Raw genomic sequence first — 14,860 nt, forward strand, 5'->3', positions numbered from 1 at the left:
GCCCCCTCACCCACCGGGGTCGTGCCCCCCCGCAGGCGACAACCCCCGCGCTCATGGCGACCCTAAGGTGACAATGCCAGGCTGGGGACCCCACTGTGTCACCCCTTTGCAACGCCTTGCTGGTGATGGGGACCCCTCTGTGCCCCCCCTGCCACCGCCCAGGGACACAGCTGAGTCACCCCTTGTCGTGGGAAGGCCCCCTCATGCCACCCAAGCCACTCCGCTGTGCCATCTCCAGTTGCTGCTGGAGACCCCTCTGTCCCACCACCCCCAGGACCTCTGACACCCCCCCTGCTGCTGCTGGGGACCCTGCTGTGCCCCCCTATTGCTGCTGCCAACTAAGGACAGCGACCCCTCCGTGCCACCCCCAGGCTGTGCCCCCTATTCCCACTATTATCTAAAATCAGACTTTTTTTTCATCCCCCCTGGGCCAGGGACCCCCTTGTGCCACCCCCAGGCTGGGGTCACTGTTACTGTACAGGATACCACATCTAGGTCACCTCTGTGCCCAGGAGCCAGCAGCACTGAGCCCCAGACCCTCCAGGACAGGGTGGGGACACTCAGAGGAGACAAACCCCCCTAAAAACCCACCCGCAGCCGGCACGGGGACAATACCAGTGTCCCCACTCGCCCCACGGGGACGGCTGCCAGGGCCCCGCCGTGCCGAATCCCGCCCTAAAAGGAGGTTCAGCCACCCTGCATGGCCCCGATCCAGGGAAGGGAGCACATCTCCCCACATCCCAGAGCAGGGGCCCCCCACGGCCGGCCTTGCACCTCGGGAGGCTGTACCCGACCCCGCGGGGTCACAGGGCAGCGAGGAAGGCAGTGCCAGGGAGCAGAGGGCACTGCTTCCCCACGAGCCACCCACGCACCCAGGACATGGAGGCACAGCCCCAAACATTTCCCGGGTAGATAAATCGGTGCCAGCGCCCCACGTGTCACGGACCCCGCCCCACACAGAGCGGCAGGGCTGTGGCAGAGGGCAGGGGAAGGTGATTTCCATCCCCCTTGGGCAGGAGAAAGAGGCCATTAAAAACCAGAGCACTTGTTGGAGTGCTGCTATTTTGAGCCATGGCAGGGGAGGGAAGGTGCCGCGTGGTCCCCGTGGTGGTGGGGAGCATCCTTGGGGTCAGGAACACCGGGAGGGGGATCCCGCAGGAACTGCCCCAGCAGGGAAGAAGGGAGGTGAGGTTGGAGCTGTGCTGGGAGCTGGGGAGCCCCCTAAGGGAGCCCCCCCCCCCCATGCAGCAGCGACCAAGGGGGGTTGGGAGCAGGAGCTGGCAGAGCTCCCGGCGCTGGCTCAGCCATGGGATGCTGCGTGCTGGAGCCAGGCTGGGAGGGGGAAACATCCCCGTGCAACAGGCATGTGCCCACAGCCCCGTGATAGGGGTGCAGGATCCAACCTCTGGAACCATCCCTGTGATAAGGTGAGGAATCCAACCTCTGGAACAAGTTCCACGCAACAGGCTCATGCCCGCAGCCCCAGGATGGGGTGCAGGGTCCAGACAAGCCCCTGCAGAGCAGGGCACGGAGGGAATCTAGGGCAGGAGGAGGAGCAGGGAGCAGGGGAGGGAAGCTAGCTCAGCCCGGGCCCTCTGGCTGCTGCCGAGGCCGCAGGGTGGGAGCCTGGGGAACACGGTCCCTTATTGAGAGCAAGCACTGGCAGAGAGGGGGGGATGTGTCCCCTGCCAAGAAGGAGAGGCCCTGGGGGTAGCAGGGAGCTGTGCCCACAGCCCCGTGACGGAACAGGAGCAACCGGCACAGGCTGGACAAGTTGTCCCCACCCACAGCACCAGGAGCTTCCTGAATGCACGCAGCAGCAGGCAGGGTAACAGCCAACACAACTTTATTCAATAAATAATTACAACATTAAAAACAGGAAAGGTTTCAGGCTACAGGCTATAGCGGCTCGGCAGCTTCCTTGCTGGCTGGCTTCAGGCCCAGGTAGTGCAGCAGGCTCTGGAGCTCCTGGCAACCCAGAGCCACCTCAGGGACAGCCGACAGGACCTGGGGACAGCAGCAGTGGTGTTTGAGTTGGTGTTGTTGCAGTCACAGCAAGGGTGAGAAATAAACTGTAAATCTCACCTCTTTTATCTTCTTCTGCATCTCCTCATGGGTCCTCAGCACTTTCTGGGTATGATGGAGCTTCATGTCCAGCCCTCGGACCTGTGGTGGTGGGAGACGCCCGTCAGGACTCTGCTCCAAACTGGGGCAGGGACCAGCCCAGAAGGGAGAGGGGACCCCTGCCCATGTCAGGAGGGTTAGAACTAGGTGACCTTTATGGTCCCTTCCAACCCAAACCATTCTGATTCTATGTCTGGAGCCAGGGCAGCCCCTTGAGGCTTCCCATACCTGTTCCTGGTAGTTGTCATTGAGCCGTATGTTCTCGTTCTCTTTTTCCACGAGCAGCAGCCGCAGTTTATCCACCTGCAAAAGGAGCAAGCCCTGCTGAAGATCCCTGTGGGGAAAAGCTCTGAAGTGGAGGACAGGGTGGGAAGAGCAAGGTCTGAAGAGCTCTCCTTGTCCATGGTGGGGTGACATGAGGAGCTCTCAGCCCTGCAGCTCCCCGGCCTCACCTCCCGCCGCAGCATGACCCGCTCCTGGATGTAGGCAGTGTCCACCTGGTCCTCCTTGCCCCTCATCTCCTCCCACAGCACCTTGGCCTCTGTCTCTGCACGCTGGAGCAGGCGCTTCAGGTCGGAGACTTCTGCCTTCAGCCTCTACAGGGGATACAGGGATGCTGGGAGGGGTCCTGTGCCCAGCAGCCCCCCAGGGTGCTGTCCTCCCATGCCCCCATCACACACCATGACTTCCCCACTCTTGTCGATGAGTTGCAACATCTTCTCTTCCTGCTGTTTCACCACGTCCTGCAGCTCCTTCTCATTCTGACAGGGAGGAAGAAGCAGGGTCAGGCAGTGCCCAGCCCTGGCCACCCCCAGCACCCAGAGCGGGTTTTCTCATGTTGGAGGAGGTCAGACAAGCCAGGAGCACCCATGGGGCATCACCAGATTTCTCCATGTCCTAGATCAGTGCCCGTCCCAGTTTGGCTCTGCCCTGGGGTGAGTGCTGGCCCACTTCTGCCTTACCTCAAGCTTGGTCCTCAGTGCCTTGTTCAGCTTGGCAATGGTGGCAGCTTGGGCATCCACCTTCTCCTGGCTCTCAGCTGTCACTGTCTCCAGGCGGAGCTGCAGCTCAGAGCTGGGACAGGACAGTGGTGGTGAGTGGCTCAGGACCGCAGCCAAGCACAGCACCAGGTACCAAACCCTCTCCTGGGCATCCCCTGGGCCCATGGTGAGAGAAAACACCTGGTCCAGCCCAGCCAGCTGGAAAAAGCCCATCTAGCCATGACAGGAGAGGTCTAATCCAGGGCTGAGGCAAGAGGCAGACCCAGGCAGGCTGCCTGCAGGAAAGGCCATGCCCAGGACAGTGATGCCCCTGCCCAGTCCTTGACACGAGCCCACTCTGAACTCACATCTCTGTCTGCAGTGCCCTGAACTCGCTCTGCTCCAGTTCCTGGATGCGGGAGCTCAGCATGGTAAGGCTGGAGACCACAGCTCTCAGCTCCTTCACACTCTCCAGCAGAGTGTCCTCAGGATCTGCAGGCAGGGAAGAGCCTCATGAGCAACACAGAGGGAACATCAGCCCCAGGGCACACAAAGGAAGGCGTGCCTGCTCATCCCTCTGCACAGCAGCCCTGCAGCTTCAGAGCAGGGTCCCAGACAGGGTGACAGCCCCAATACCTATTGCCTTTGACATGGATGCAAGTTTGTCCTTGGCAACTTTACTCCCACTTCTGGTGGTTTCACTGGCATCTGCGAGAGAAGACAGCAGCTGTGCCCAGCCCTGCACAGTGCCCAGCACGGGAGGGAGCAATCCCCATCCTGGGACTCCCCAAAACCCAGAGAGGGGGTGCCAGCTCACCTTTCCCTGCCACAGCTTTCAGGACGCTGCCCACGAAGGAGCTGCCGGCGCGGTGTGGGGTGTGGAAGGCCGGGGTGTGGAAGGCCGGGGTGCGGATGGCCGGGGTCCAGGCACGGCGTGGGGTCTGCCAGACCGAGGCCCGGGGACCCGGGGTCCAGGCTTTGCTTCTCGATGGAGCATCATCATCATCCTTCAGAGGGGAAGGAGAGTACAGCACAAGAGTGCAGCTTGTGACTGTCCCAGCAAGCACAGAGTCTCAAAGCCATGCCATGCAGAGCCACAAATGTGTGACCCTCCCCAGGCCATCCTGTTGTGCCTGTCCCCAGCACAGGGCTCCTACCTGCTCTTCCAGAGCAGCCTTGAGGCAGTCAGCGAGCTCCTGCAACCGCATCTTGCTCTCCATAATGTCCGTGGAGCACCAAGAAACTTTGTTCCTCTTTGTCTGCAAGCTGAGGAGCTCGGCCTTGGTGCTGTCCAGCTCCTTGCTGAGGGCAGCCTTCTCTTCCCTGTGGAATGGCATCAGCCTCAACAGGAGCAGCATTTCCCTTCAGTGTGGGATGGGGATGTGCCTGCCTCTCACCATGAACCAGCAATGGTGCAAATCCCACAGATTTAGGCAGCTTCCCTCAAGATGGGATCTGCTGGCCTTCCCCACAGCCTCTCCCACCCACCTGGACCAGCACACCTGGCTGGAGCAGCAGTGACCATGGTCAAAATGTCCCCTCTGACACCCCAGGAAGGGCTTGATTTCCCAAAAATAGAGGGGTTTGAGTGGAGCTGGTGAGTGGGGCAGTACCGCAGGCGTTGGTGGGACTCCATCAGCTCATCGTGCTGCAGGACACACTCCTGCAGCCTGGCCAGCGTGGAGTTCAGCCTGCCCTCCACCTCCAGCAGCTGCGTGCGGCACATTTGGTTCTCCTGATCCAGGAACTGTAAGAGGGTGGGGGGACACAGCCGTGAGCAGCCAACAAAGACCCAAGGGGGCTCATTGGGACCCCCAGCACAGACCCTCCCATGCCTCAGGGTGCTGTTTCTAATCAGGGGCAGCTTTATCCCAGCAGCCCAAACCCTAAAAACCAGTTTGCTGGGGACATAGGACAGGCTGGGGGACAGCTCCATGCCTGCAGGGGAAATTTATCTCCAAGAAAACGATCTCCAAGAGCTGCCCTGCCCCCTCCCTGGGAATCCCTGCCGGGCAGGATGAAAAGCTGCACTACGTGCGGTATGTCAACCGCCCTCACGAGCTCATCCCCCGCCTTCACGAACTCATCCCCCTCCGTAGGAGGGCTAATCCCACTCCTGGCCATCTGCCAGCCTTCCCAGAGAGGCCGGATGGGGGCAGGCAGCATGTGACAAGGTCAGGCAGCTCCTACCTCCCGGCACTCGGTGGCCTCCTGCAGCTCCTGGCACAGCCCCTTGCAATCCTGCTGCAGGGTGTTCCTCTCCTGTGCCAGCCTGAGGGAATGGGATGGGATCAGGGGATGCTGTGTTTTGGGGGCCAGAGGTGGGATGGGGTTCAGGACATCAGGGCTCAAACCCACTGGGCCATCTCCTCGCATTGCTTCTCGTTCTCCTGCTGCAGCACATCCCGCTCCTGCTCCATGCTGGCCAGATTTATCATCACGGAGCTCAGGTCTGCGAGGGACAGAGCTGTCAGCAAGGGGACAGGGGCAGTGGGCATGGGGCAGCTCCAGCCCCCACATCTCATACCCCTACCTTTGCCCAGGCGGGAGTTGGCCACTGTCATCTGCTCCAGCTGAGCCTGTGTGGCCTGCAGGGTCACCAAGGTCTCATGCAGCTGGCAGGATGCCTGTGAAGACATGGTGCTTGCTCTGGGGTGCTCTTCCCCACGGGGTGTTCTCACACCAAGGGGTGCCCCAAATCATCCTGTGCCTCAGACACCTCACAGCACTGAGAGGAGGCACCCCTGTACCTCCTCCTTGGCTTGAAGAGCTTCCTCTGCTCGTTCCCGTGTGGCAGCCAGCTCCTCCAGGCAGCTCTGCAGCTTGCCAGGCACACGCTCCAACAGGGCACAGGACTGGGACACCAGGGCCCTCATCTGCTCCCGCTGGGAAGGGAGACAGCACCAGGCAGAGCTCAGTGTGGCACTGCCGTGGCACTGTCCTGCTGTGTGACATGGGATGGATCATGGCACCCAGGGCACAGAGCACTGGTAAGGCAGCGAGGGGCTGAGCCCCACGGGCTGAGCCTCACCTCCTCATCCAGGGCCCTCCTTTCCTTCTCCAGATTTTCAAAGGTGGCATCTAAGAATTCCCGGAAAGACTGTGTCTCAGCAGACAGGGATGCCTGTAGGGTAGGAGGAATGAGTCAGCACTGCCGTGGTAGAAAAGCCACATTTAATGGCCATAAAGAGAGGCAAGTACCAGCCCCGAGGCCAAATCTGCAGCAGCTTCCCAGCAGCAGCACCAGAAAACCTCTGGTGCACCCACTGCAGAGCATCACCCAAGCTCAGGATGTGGCAATGCCCTTCCAGCCCCTGATCCAGTGTGGAGTAGCTGGGGATAGCACCACACTCAGTACCTGCAGGTCGATGGCTTGGGCCAGCAGCATGCTCAGCTCTTGCTGGGAGGCCAGGCTCTGGTCACGGGCACTGATCTGGGCGCTGGCGTGGGCACAGAAAGCCTCCAGGAAGAGATATCCCTGCAGAGGAGAGGATGCTGCTCCAACCACACTGTCACACAAGGAAAAACTCCCAGGAGCCATGCCTGCACCAGCCTAGGACTCCTGCTCCCAGGGGGGCACAGCCCGTGCCAAAAATACATCCAGAGGGCTCCATCACACAGCACTTCTTGCCTTCCACATGGGGATTTTCTTCCTCTGGGATTCTCATCCCCAGAAATGGATAGAGATGCAAGATGCCCCACCAAAGGCATGAGGACAACTGAGACTGCCTCAATCCCACAACAACTGCCCCCTTACCTGGTCCTTGGCTTGTAGGGCTTCATCCACTCGCTGCCTGATGGCATCCTGCTCTCCCTGGCAGCTCTGTACCTTGCTGGGAGCACTCTCAGGCACAGCCTGGCACTGGGACACCAGGGTCCTCTCCTGCTCCTGCTGTGGGAGGTGACAGCACCGTGAGGCACCAGGTACAGCTGCTGTGAGTGCCAACAGGTCTCCCAGAACCCAGGGGAAGGGGAAGCAGAGGGATGTGCAGCTCACCTCCTGCACGAGGGCTCCCTGCACATCCTGCAAGCTCCGAAAAGCGGCATCCGCGAGGCCCCGGAACAGGAGGCTCTGGCTGCTCCAGGTGCTCTGGGGAAGGCACAAGGACACTGGTCTTATGGCAGCTGGCACAGGCAGCACCAGGGGGATACGTGTGCCCTGCGTGGCTGAGATCTGGCACACTCATGGCCAGTGACAGCCACCAGGCACCCAGCTCCAGTTGCAGATCCTGCTCTACTCCCCACTGCCACTGCACAGCCTCTGCTTTCCTCTGCAGCTCGAGGCTGAGCTGCCAGTAGATCTCCTCCTCCCAAGGGCAGAGCAGAGGGCACTTCACACCAGCCCCACTCCACCCTGGGGCCAGCAAGAGCTGGCCAGCCATGACACCTCCCCTCCTCCCGCCACGTGCACCAGGGATGTTTCCCCCCACGAGGGTTCAAATCCAGCAGACTCAGCGGGTTGATAATGCAGCGCCGGGCGCGTGATGCCGTGATGCAGCAGCCGCGCTTTACTTCCACTCCACCAACCCAGACGGGGTCACTGTCTTGCCAGTGGCACAAGGACACCGAGGCTGCGGGGGACAGGGTGGCATCACCTCAGAGAGGACTCTTACCCCTTCGGGGTCGGTGGCGTCAGTCTGTGTGAGCGCGTCCCTCTGCCTGGCCGGCCCCACGCCAGGCCGCAGCCGCTGGCTCTCCTGCCAGTCACGCAGCTGCAGCGAGAGGGCTTCGATGATGATGAGGGTGCTCTCCAGCCTCCCCTCCAGCTCTGCCCGTGGCAGGGTCTTCAGCTGCTCCCGGGGACAGCTGGGGACAAAGAGAGGGGCTTAGGGCAAGGAGAGTCCACAGGTGCCACAGCCCATCCAGGGGGGCATGTCCTCATACTTACTGCCAGAGCAGGGAGTCTGTTTCCGCAGCGCTGTCCTTGGCACAGGGGAGGCTTCCCCTGGATGTGTTCATGCTCCTCTCCCACACGTCCCGAGGTGTCATGAAGGTGCCGGTGGCCACGGAGAGCACCGGGGTCATGCTGGTGCCCGTGGCCATAGAGGGCACTGGGGTCATGCTGGTTCCAATGGCTGTGGTGGGCACTGGTGTCATGCTGGTGCCAGCAACCACAGTTGGCACTGGACTCGTGCTGGTGCCAGCAACCACAGTTGGCACTGAGGTCATGCTGGTGCCAGCAACCACAGTTGGCACTGGGGTCGTGCTGGTGCCAGTGACCACAGTTGGCACTGGGGTCATGCTGGTGCCAGTGACCACAGTTGGCACTGGGGTCATCCTGGTGCCAGCGACCACAGTGGGCACTGGGGTCGTGCTGGTGCCAGCGACCACAGTGGACACAGGGGTTATGCTGGTGCCGGCGACCACAGTTGGCACTGGGGTCGTGCTGGTGCCAGTGACCACAGTTGGCACTGGGGTCGTGCTGGTGCCAGCGACCACAGTTGGCACTGGGGTCGTGCTGGTGCTGGCGACTGCAGTGGGCACGGGGGTGACACTGCTGCTGGCATCCTGCTGTACCTTGCGGAGGGGCAGGCTGTGCCGCAGGGATTCCACCAGGAACGAGGTGTTGAGGGTCTTCTCCAGCCACACCAGTGGTAACATCCAGGACACAGCACCCAGGGTTGATTCAGGCGAGGTGACAGGGGTGACAGTGGCTTCTGACCCAGCAGGCTCCAACCCACTTGCCTCAATGGGAGGGAGGCCAGGTGGGCTCTGTTCTGGGGGGACAGGGACGGGGAACTCGGCTCCCTCAGGGGTGCCTTGGCAATGCAGATGATCAGCACTCCCATTTGCAGATGGGGGCTCAGAGGCCACAGAGCTGCAGGAAAAGTCTGGAGGTGCTGCTCGCCACCTGCGGAAAGGAGTCTTCTGCGGAGTGGAGGTGGTGCCAGGGGGCCCTGGGGTGCAGGCGGCTGTGCTGGCATTGCCAGGGGACCCAGCACTGCAGGGGGGTAGAGCAGAGCTGCCTGGAGACTTTGGGTTGCAAGACACCGAGCTAATAATGCTGGGGAGCCCTGGGGTGGTGCTGCCAGGGGATTCCAGAGCGCAGGGCCCCAGGACAAGGCTGCACATGGTGCTGCCAGGGGACTCCAAGATGCTGCCCACTGGGATGGAGCTGCACGGGGACACTGGCACTGTGTGGCCAGGGCACTCTGGGGTGCTGGATCCTAGGATGGAGCTGCACAGGGGAACTGCAATGGTGCTGCTGGAGCGCTCTGGGGTGCTGGGCACAGGGATGGAACTGCACACAGAGGCTGGCACAGTGCTGCTGGAGGGCTCTGGGATACTGGATCCTAGGATGGAGCTGCACAGGGGAACTGGAATGGTGCTGCTGGAGCACTCCGGGGTGCTGGATCCTAGGATGGAGCTGCACAGAGGAACTGGAATTGTGCTGCTGGAGGGCTCTGGGGTGCCAGGCACAGGGGTGCCAGACACAGGGATGGAACTGCACAGGGAGACTGGAATGATGCTGCTAGAGGGCTCTGGGGTGCTAGGCACCCGGATGGAGCTGGAGCACTCTGGGATGCTGGGCAGAGGGATGGAACTGCACACAGAGACTGGCACAGTGCTGCTGGAGGGTTCCTGTGTGCTGGGCACTGGGATGGAGCTGCACACAGAGGCTGGCACAGTGCTGCTAGAGGGTTCCTGAGTGCTGGGCACTGGGATGGAGCTGCACACAGAGACTGGCACGGTGCTGCTAGAGGGTTCCTGAGTGCTGGGTCCCAGGACTGGACAGCTGACAGGGGCTGACACGGTGTCATCAGGGAGCTCTGGCATGCTGGACACTGGGACAGGACTGCCAGGGGCCTCTGGGCTGGTGCTGCTGGAGGTCTCCAAAGCACCAGGTACAAGGATGGCGTTGCTGGGAGCCTCAGAGGCACCAGGGTTAAGGATGGGAGTCCCGAGGTCATGGGTGGAGGTCCTGGGGGACTCCACAGTGGTGCTGCTGGGGGGCTCCAGGGTGCAGGGCCCTGGGGCGGTGCTGCTGGGGGGGCCCATGGTGGCACTTCGCGGGGCTCCTGGGGTGCAAGGCACCGTGGTGATGCTGCTGCGGGGGCCCCGGGCACAGGACACTGGGGTGGCACAGTCATGGTCCTACAGGACATTTTAGGGGGAAAAGGGGGTCAGGACAGCCCTGCACCCAAAGCCATTTCCCCCATGCAGGAAATACGCCTGCCCTCCCATTGCATCAGCGCCATCTACCCGCCCAAAATTCCCGGTTCCGGTGCACCGCAGCCCTCCCCGTTACCGGTCCCGTTGGTTACCCCGCACACCGACCTTGAGCCGCAGCCGGCGGAGCAGGGGGGTCAGGCTGGTCCGGTCGGCGCCCGACTGCAGCTTCAGCTCCTGCAGCGGGGTGCGCCGGGGCTGCTTCTGCGCCTGGCGGGGAACCGGGGGTGGGGGTCACCGGGGCAGCACCGGCAGCTCCCCCCCACCACACACACCCACCGGACCCGCCGCCCCAGCGGAGCGCCCAAACCGAGCCCCACGCGGCCCGCACTCACGGCGGGGGTCCTGGCGCGCTGCATGGCCCGGCAGCGCTCCCGGGCCCGGCCTCGGCCTCGACTACGGCAGCTCTCGGCCCCGCTCCCGTCTGCGCTCCGGGCCCGCTGGGTGGAGGCTGGTCTCGGTCTCGGTCTCGATCTCGGTCTCGGTTCCCGGTCCGGGCCCGCCGCCGCCCGCGCGCCGCCCGTTTGAAAACCACGCTCTGTTCTGATTGGCTGCGCCGCGCGCGCGTCACCCCGCGGGGCGACCGTTGGGGCGGGGCCACGGCCGGTGATGGGCGGGTGGGTGGGCGTGGCTTCATCCATTGACCACGCCCCACCGCGCCGGGGAACGGACAGACGGATGGACGGAGTGAGGGACAGAAGGATGGGCAGGCGGACTCGGCTCCTCCCTCACCGCCTGCCCCGGGAAAACCACCCCACACAGCCCCCAGAGCTGCCCCGAGGGAGGGGTCCAGCCCCGCGCCCCCGCCCCGTTGGTCCCGCTTTGCCCAGCACGAGTCAGGGCAGCGCCCGCAGCAGTGCCCGCGGCTCTCGGTTTATTGCTCCCGCGGGGAGAGGTACACAGTTGAGGTCCCCGGGGGGTACCCGGGTAACCCCTTGGGGACCCGGCCCAGCGCGGTCCGACCCGCTGCCGGGGTGGGGGGATGTCCCTGAGCGATGCCGAGGGTCCCAGCCGTGCTGGCTCAGCCGGGCCACGGCCGGTCCGGCAGGGCGGCGAGGTCGCAGTCAAAGTCGGCGAAAGTGGCGGGGTCGGGTGGGGGCTGCTCGGGCGGTCGCGGGGCCACTGCCACCACCACCGGGTCCTTCTGCAGCAGCTCAGCGTCGAAGGCCACCCCGCGGAAGAAGGGGTGGCCCTGAAAGTGGTGCAGGTAGCGCAGGCGGTACAGGGGGTTGTGGCACAGCAGCTGCGGGCAGAGAGGGGGCAGTGAGAGTGGCAATCTCGGCATCCAGCCCAGGGACCCCGAAATCCAGGCAGCAGGGTTACCTCAGCGAGCAGCCGGGCCAGCTCGGGGCTGAGCTCGGGTGGGCTCTCGTAGCTGCTCTGTTTGACACGTTCCAGCATGGCCACGTGGTCCCCCGCCGGAGCCACAGGGAACTGGGGGAGCAGAGAGTGAATTCGGGGTCTCCCTGAAGTGCCCCTGTCCCCCTGCCCTGTGGTCCTTACCTCCCCACTGGCCAGGGCGAAGAGCAGGACTCCCAGGGACCACCAGTCGGCTGCATGGCTGTAGGGCCCCCCGCTCAGCACCTCCGGGGCTGTGGGGAGGGTGGGTGAGCACCGGGGGTCTGTGCCCCCCAGCACAGCCCCCCAGCACAGCCCCCCTTACCCATGTACTGCAGGGTGCCACAGATGGTGTGGGCTCGCTCGCCCCACTGCAGGTACCGGGAGAGGCCGAAATCCGTCAGCTTGAGGTGCCCTGTGGGGCCAGACACCACGTGGGACCCGTGGAGAGGGTGTCCCCGCTGTCCCCACGGAGGGGGTGTCCCCACCAGGCTCTTACCTCTCTCATCCAGGAGGATGTTCTCCATCTGAAATGAGACAGGCACTGAGGTGGCCTCTCCATGCTGGGGGGTTCAGAGATCCCCCCCACCCCATCCTCCAGCCCCCAGCCCCACTGCCACCCACCTTGACATCTCTGTGCATGATGCCCAGGTCGTGGAGGTACACTGGGGACAAGAGAGAGCCATCAGTGCCGTGTGTCCCCTCCCAGCACAGCGCCCACTGCCACCCTGCAGGTGGCTGACCCTGCCTGCACACCGGTGGCTGTCCCCAGCGTGGAGGGCCACTCACCCAGCACCAGCACCAGCTCGGCGGCGAACAGGCGGACGGTGGCCTCGGCCAAGCAGCCGGCTGCACGCCACAGAGCGTGCAGGTCCCCGGTGCTGCAGTAGGGGCACACTGCGGGGACAGGTGACACACCTCACTGACAGGCTGGGCTGGCACGAGGGACGCTGGGGTGGCATGGGCACAGGGGTGCAGGGGGGGCACCGCGGCCATGCACTGAGGTAGTGGAAGCGCTGCTGGGGTTATAGAGGCAGCAAGGGGGCACAAGCGCCTGGAGCACGCTGGCAGCAAGGTAGCACAAGCACCAGGGCAACACGGGCACCAGGTGACATACTGAGGTGACACAGGGATGAGTGAGGTGGCATGGGAACATACAGGTACCGGGGTGACATCAGCAGCAGAGCCCTGCGGGCACTGGGAACACACAAACACCTGGCACCACGCGAGGTACCAAAGTGACACGGTCCTTGGGGGTCACACAGGCACTGGGAACACACAGACTGCAGGCGCTGAGGTGACACAGCCATCAGAGCCGGGCAGGCGCCAGCACTGGGGTGCTCTGTTCACCCCCACACTGATCCCTGCCCTGCCGTGGCTTGTCCCCATCCGTGTCCCCACCCACGGGGCCGCGGTGGGCGCGGGCTGGGAGCCGGGAGCCGGGATCCGGGAGCCCGGATGGCCCCGGGGCGGCGGGGGGAGCGCGGCCGTGCGGGGACACGTGTGCGGGCGGCGGGGACACGTGCGCGGGCAGGGGGGGCCGGGGCGAGCCCGCGGGCAGATGGTCACTCACTGATGAAGAGGTGGCGCTGGCCCTGCCAGCTGTCCCCCAGCCCGTGCACGAACGGGTGCCTGACCTGTCTCTGGGGACACAAAAGCGCACAGAGTGAGCGGCCCCGGGGCAGGGGCTGCGAGGGGACCCCGGGGACCCCGCTTCTGCCGCCTTCCATCCGCAGCTCCCACGGGCTCCTGGCGTCCCTGCAGCCACCCTAAACCCCTGCACGGGCTGGGGTCCCTCTTGGGCCCCCCCTCACCTGGATGCTGACTTCTTCTTTGCACTGTTTGAGGGTGTCACGGCGCAGCACCTCCACTTTGGGCACAACCTGGGGGGCGAGGCACTGTCAAGGTGGGGGGACAAGGGCAGGTGGGGACACCCAGGGGCCAGCACCCACCTTCACGGCGCAGACCTTCTCCCTGCCACAGTCCAGCACTTTGAGGATGGTCCCGAAGGAGCCTTTGGCCACGAAGCCCAGGATCTGAGGAGAGGAGCAGGGGCTGAGCACGCCGTGGAGATGGATTTGGGGTGCTCGGGCTGGGGTGCTGCGTGCGGTAAGGTGAGGGGTACAGAGCACCCCGAGCAGACGCTGGGGACACATGGGGGCCGGGAGGACCCAACAGAGACCCCAGCAGGATTCACGGGGACCCAGTGTGGGGCACAGGGACACGGGGGACTGGGACAAGGCGGCAGCGGTGGATTTTGACAGAATGCACCCGCGGGTACACAGGGGACCTCGGTGGGCTGCCACGTTCCGGTGGGGTGCGGAGGAACCCCGGTAGAACACACCGAGACCCGACACGGGCACCGGCGGCGGCGGGGATGGAAGGGGACCCGGCGGAACGGCCGGGGACGCCGGTAGCATGCGCAGGGAGCCGGCGGAGCGTGCGAGGGGAGCTCGGTAAGGCAGTCGGCGATGCCGGGATGGCGGAACGGGAGGCACGGACGGCGCGGGAGGATGCTCAGGGCGCTGGGGGACCCCGGTAGAGACGTGCAGGAACCCCGGTAGGACGAGCAGGGACACCGGTACAGGGTGCGAGCGGACCCGCTAGGGCGCCCGGGACTGCCGGGGAGGGATGCACGGGCAGGACGCGCCCGGGGAAGGACGATCGGGGATCCCGCTCGGATGCAGCGGGACCCCGTTCGGAGGGTGGGGACCCCGGGACGGCACCTTGAGCTGCTGCTGGCGGGCGGAGGGGCGGACGGGGAACTCCGGCAGGAACAACGAGACGAGCTGCGGCAGCGGCCACCCGGGCAGCGGCGGCTCCTCGGCGGGGCCCCGCGGGGCCAAGGCGAGCCCCGGTACCGGCACCGGTACCGATACCGGCACCGACCCTGCTCGGCTCAACAGCGCCCGCACCCACGACCCCACGGCGCGGCCCTGCGGAACCGGGGACAGCGTCAGCGGGGGGACCCCGGGGCGGGAGATGCCCGGGGGGATCCCCGGGGCTGATGCCGCCGCACACGCACCTGGGGGGGCCGCACCGGAGCCGGGGTCGGGCCGGGGCCGCTGCTCGTCGCTCCCATCGCGGCGCTGCCCGGCCGCGCCCCGGGCCCGGTCCCCGGTAATCGCCGCCTTACATAACCCCGCCGCCCCGCCCCGCCCGCGACCACCCCCCGCCCCGGGGCTCGGCGGCGGGGCTGCCCCTTGCGCGGTGACACCCACCCGTGACCGAGCCCCCCCGTCCGGGAG

The 14,860-nt window shown here is 64.7% G+C and overlaps 2 protein-coding genes across 2 annotated transcripts; both read right to left on the reverse strand.

Annotated features, from left to right (window-relative positions):
* Nucleotides 1-1,831: 1,831 nt before the first annotated feature.
* SPAG5 (sperm associated antigen 5) lies at nt 1,832-11,030 on the reverse strand. Its single transcript, XM_039720513.1, has 23 exons — nt 10,610-11,030; nt 10,383-10,484; nt 7,993-10,199; nt 7,718-7,910; nt 7,102-7,194; nt 6,862-6,996; nt 6,463-6,582; nt 6,136-6,228; nt 5,855-5,989; nt 5,638-5,731; nt 5,463-5,556; nt 5,295-5,376; nt 4,718-4,851; nt 4,262-4,427; nt 3,922-4,111; nt 3,741-3,812; nt 3,473-3,596; nt 3,087-3,198; nt 2,805-2,885; nt 2,577-2,720; nt 2,353-2,427; nt 2,086-2,166; nt 1,832-2,007 (listed from the first exon to the last, which is right to left on the reverse strand). Exons 1-23 carry the CDS (start codon nt 10,913-10,915, stop codon nt 1,900-1,902), a joined length of 4,941 nt encoding a protein of 1,646 aa, XP_039576447.1. The 5' UTR covers nt 10,916-11,030; the 3' UTR covers nt 1,832-1,899.
* Nucleotides 11,031-11,148: 118 nt separating this feature from the next.
* On the reverse strand, nt 11,149-14,771 carry RSKR (ribosomal protein S6 kinase related). The gene is made up of 12 exons (XM_039720578.1): nt 14,638-14,771; nt 14,339-14,548; nt 13,565-13,648; nt 13,427-13,495; nt 13,186-13,255; nt 12,402-12,509; nt 12,237-12,277; nt 12,112-12,139; nt 11,938-12,027; nt 11,778-11,866; nt 11,598-11,708; nt 11,149-11,517 (listed from the first exon to the last, which is right to left on the reverse strand). Exons 1-12 carry the CDS (start codon nt 14,692-14,694, stop codon nt 11,296-11,298), a joined length of 1,179 nt encoding a protein of 392 aa, XP_039576512.1. The 5' UTR covers nt 14,695-14,771; the 3' UTR covers nt 11,149-11,295.
* Between the last annotated feature and the right edge of the window lie 89 nt (nt 14,772-14,860).

The sequence above is a fragment of the Passer montanus genome, unplaced genomic scaffold (genome assembly GCF_014805655.1).
Source record: "Passer montanus isolate IOZ18808 unplaced genomic scaffold, ASM1480565v1 scaffold44, whole genome shotgun sequence".
In the NCBI taxonomy this organism is placed as follows: Eukaryota; Metazoa; Chordata; class Aves; order Passeriformes; family Passeridae; genus Passer; species Passer montanus.

Excerpts from the sequence above, each read along its gene's own strand:
- SPAG5 (XM_039720513.1), bottom strand. The coding sequence starts at position 10,915 with ATGGATGAAGCCACGCCCACCCACCCGCCCATCACCGGCCGTGGCCCC. Across the intron at positions 5,377-5,462 it reads CAATGCGAGGAGATGGCCCA|GCTGGCACAGGAGAGGAACA; the intron begins GTGGGTTTGAGC and ends CCATTCCCTCAG. Across the intron at positions 2,428-2,576 it reads GGGTCATGCTGCGGCGGGAG|GTGGATAAACTGCGGCTGCT; the intron begins GTGAGGCCGGGG and ends CTCCTTTTGCAG.
- RSKR (XM_039720578.1), bottom strand. The coding sequence starts at position 14,694 with ATGGGAGCGACGAGCAGCGGCCCCGGCCCGACCCCGGCTCCGGTGCGG. Across the intron at positions 13,496-13,564 it reads AGAAGGTCTGCGCCGTGAAG|GTTGTGCCCAAAGTGGAGGT; the intron begins GTGGGTGCTGGC and ends CTCGCCCCCCAG. Across the intron at positions 12,510-13,185 it reads CCAGCGCCACCTCTTCATCA|TGTGCCCCTACTGCAGCACC; the intron begins GTGAGTGACCAT and ends CTGTCCCCGCAG.